At 37.3% G+C, this 791-nt stretch overlaps 1 protein-coding gene across 1 annotated transcript; it reads left to right on the top strand.

The window, feature by feature from the left end:
- Positions 1 to 212: 212 nt before the first annotated feature.
- On the top strand, positions 213 to 578 carry LOC110943491. The gene has a single exon (XM_022185238.1). The coding sequence runs from the start codon at positions 213 to 215 to the stop codon at positions 576 to 578; it is 366 nt and encodes a 121-aa protein (XP_022040930.1).
- Positions 579 to 791: the final 213 nt, after the last annotated feature.

Here is a 791-nt window from a genome sequence, read left to right on the forward strand (position 1 = left end):
CATACAACTATTGATTCAAGTGGTTTTCTTGTATACAGAAGAAGAGATTCAGGTCATACAGTTATAAAATCTGGTGTTAGATTAGACAACAGAAATGTTGTTCCTTATAACAAAAGGCTTTTGAAAAGATATCAAGCACACATAATGTTGAATGGTGTAATCAAGCCGGTTCAGTGAAATATTTGTTCAAGTACATTAACTAAGGTCCTGATATGGCTACTGCGGTAGTTTCTGGTGATACAAGTTCAACCATCAAAGAAAAGCCAAAAGACGAGATCAAGGAGTATTATGATTGTAGATATATTTCAGCTTGTGAGGCATCCTGGAGAATATTCTCTAATGAGGTTCATTATAGGTATCCTGCTGTTATGAGGCTTCCCTTTCATTTTCCGGGCCAACAAAATGTTGTGTATGGTGCGGATGACGATATTGATAATGTTTTAAGCAAGCCTTCTGTTGCTTCTTCAATATTTGTGCAATGGATGAAGTTGAACAAGACAAATGAAGATGCTAAAAAGCTGACTTATGTTGAGTTTCCTTCCAAATTTGTTTGGATACTTAAAGATAGATGTTGGTAGATACGTAAGTCGTACCAGTGTGTTGGCCGGATTCATTCTGTATCTCCTGCATTGGGCGAACCTTATTTTTTGAGGATACTACTCAATAAAGTTAAAGGGCCTAGATCATTTGAGGAGATACGTACAGTTAACGGTCAATTATTCCCGACTTTTAGAGATGCTTGCTATGCGATGGGACTCTTAGATGATGACAATGAAGACGTTGAGGCCATT

Source organism: Helianthus annuus, chromosome 5, assembly GCF_002127325.2.
Source record: "Helianthus annuus cultivar XRQ/B chromosome 5, HanXRQr2.0-SUNRISE, whole genome shotgun sequence".
Taxonomy (NCBI): Eukaryota; Viridiplantae; Streptophyta; class Magnoliopsida; order Asterales; family Asteraceae; genus Helianthus; species Helianthus annuus.

Bases quoted from the DNA above. Each gene is read 5' to 3' on its own strand.
- LOC110943491 (XM_022185238.1), top strand. From the start codon at position 213: ATGGCTACTGCGGTAGTTTCTGGTGATACAAGTTCAACCATCAAAGAA.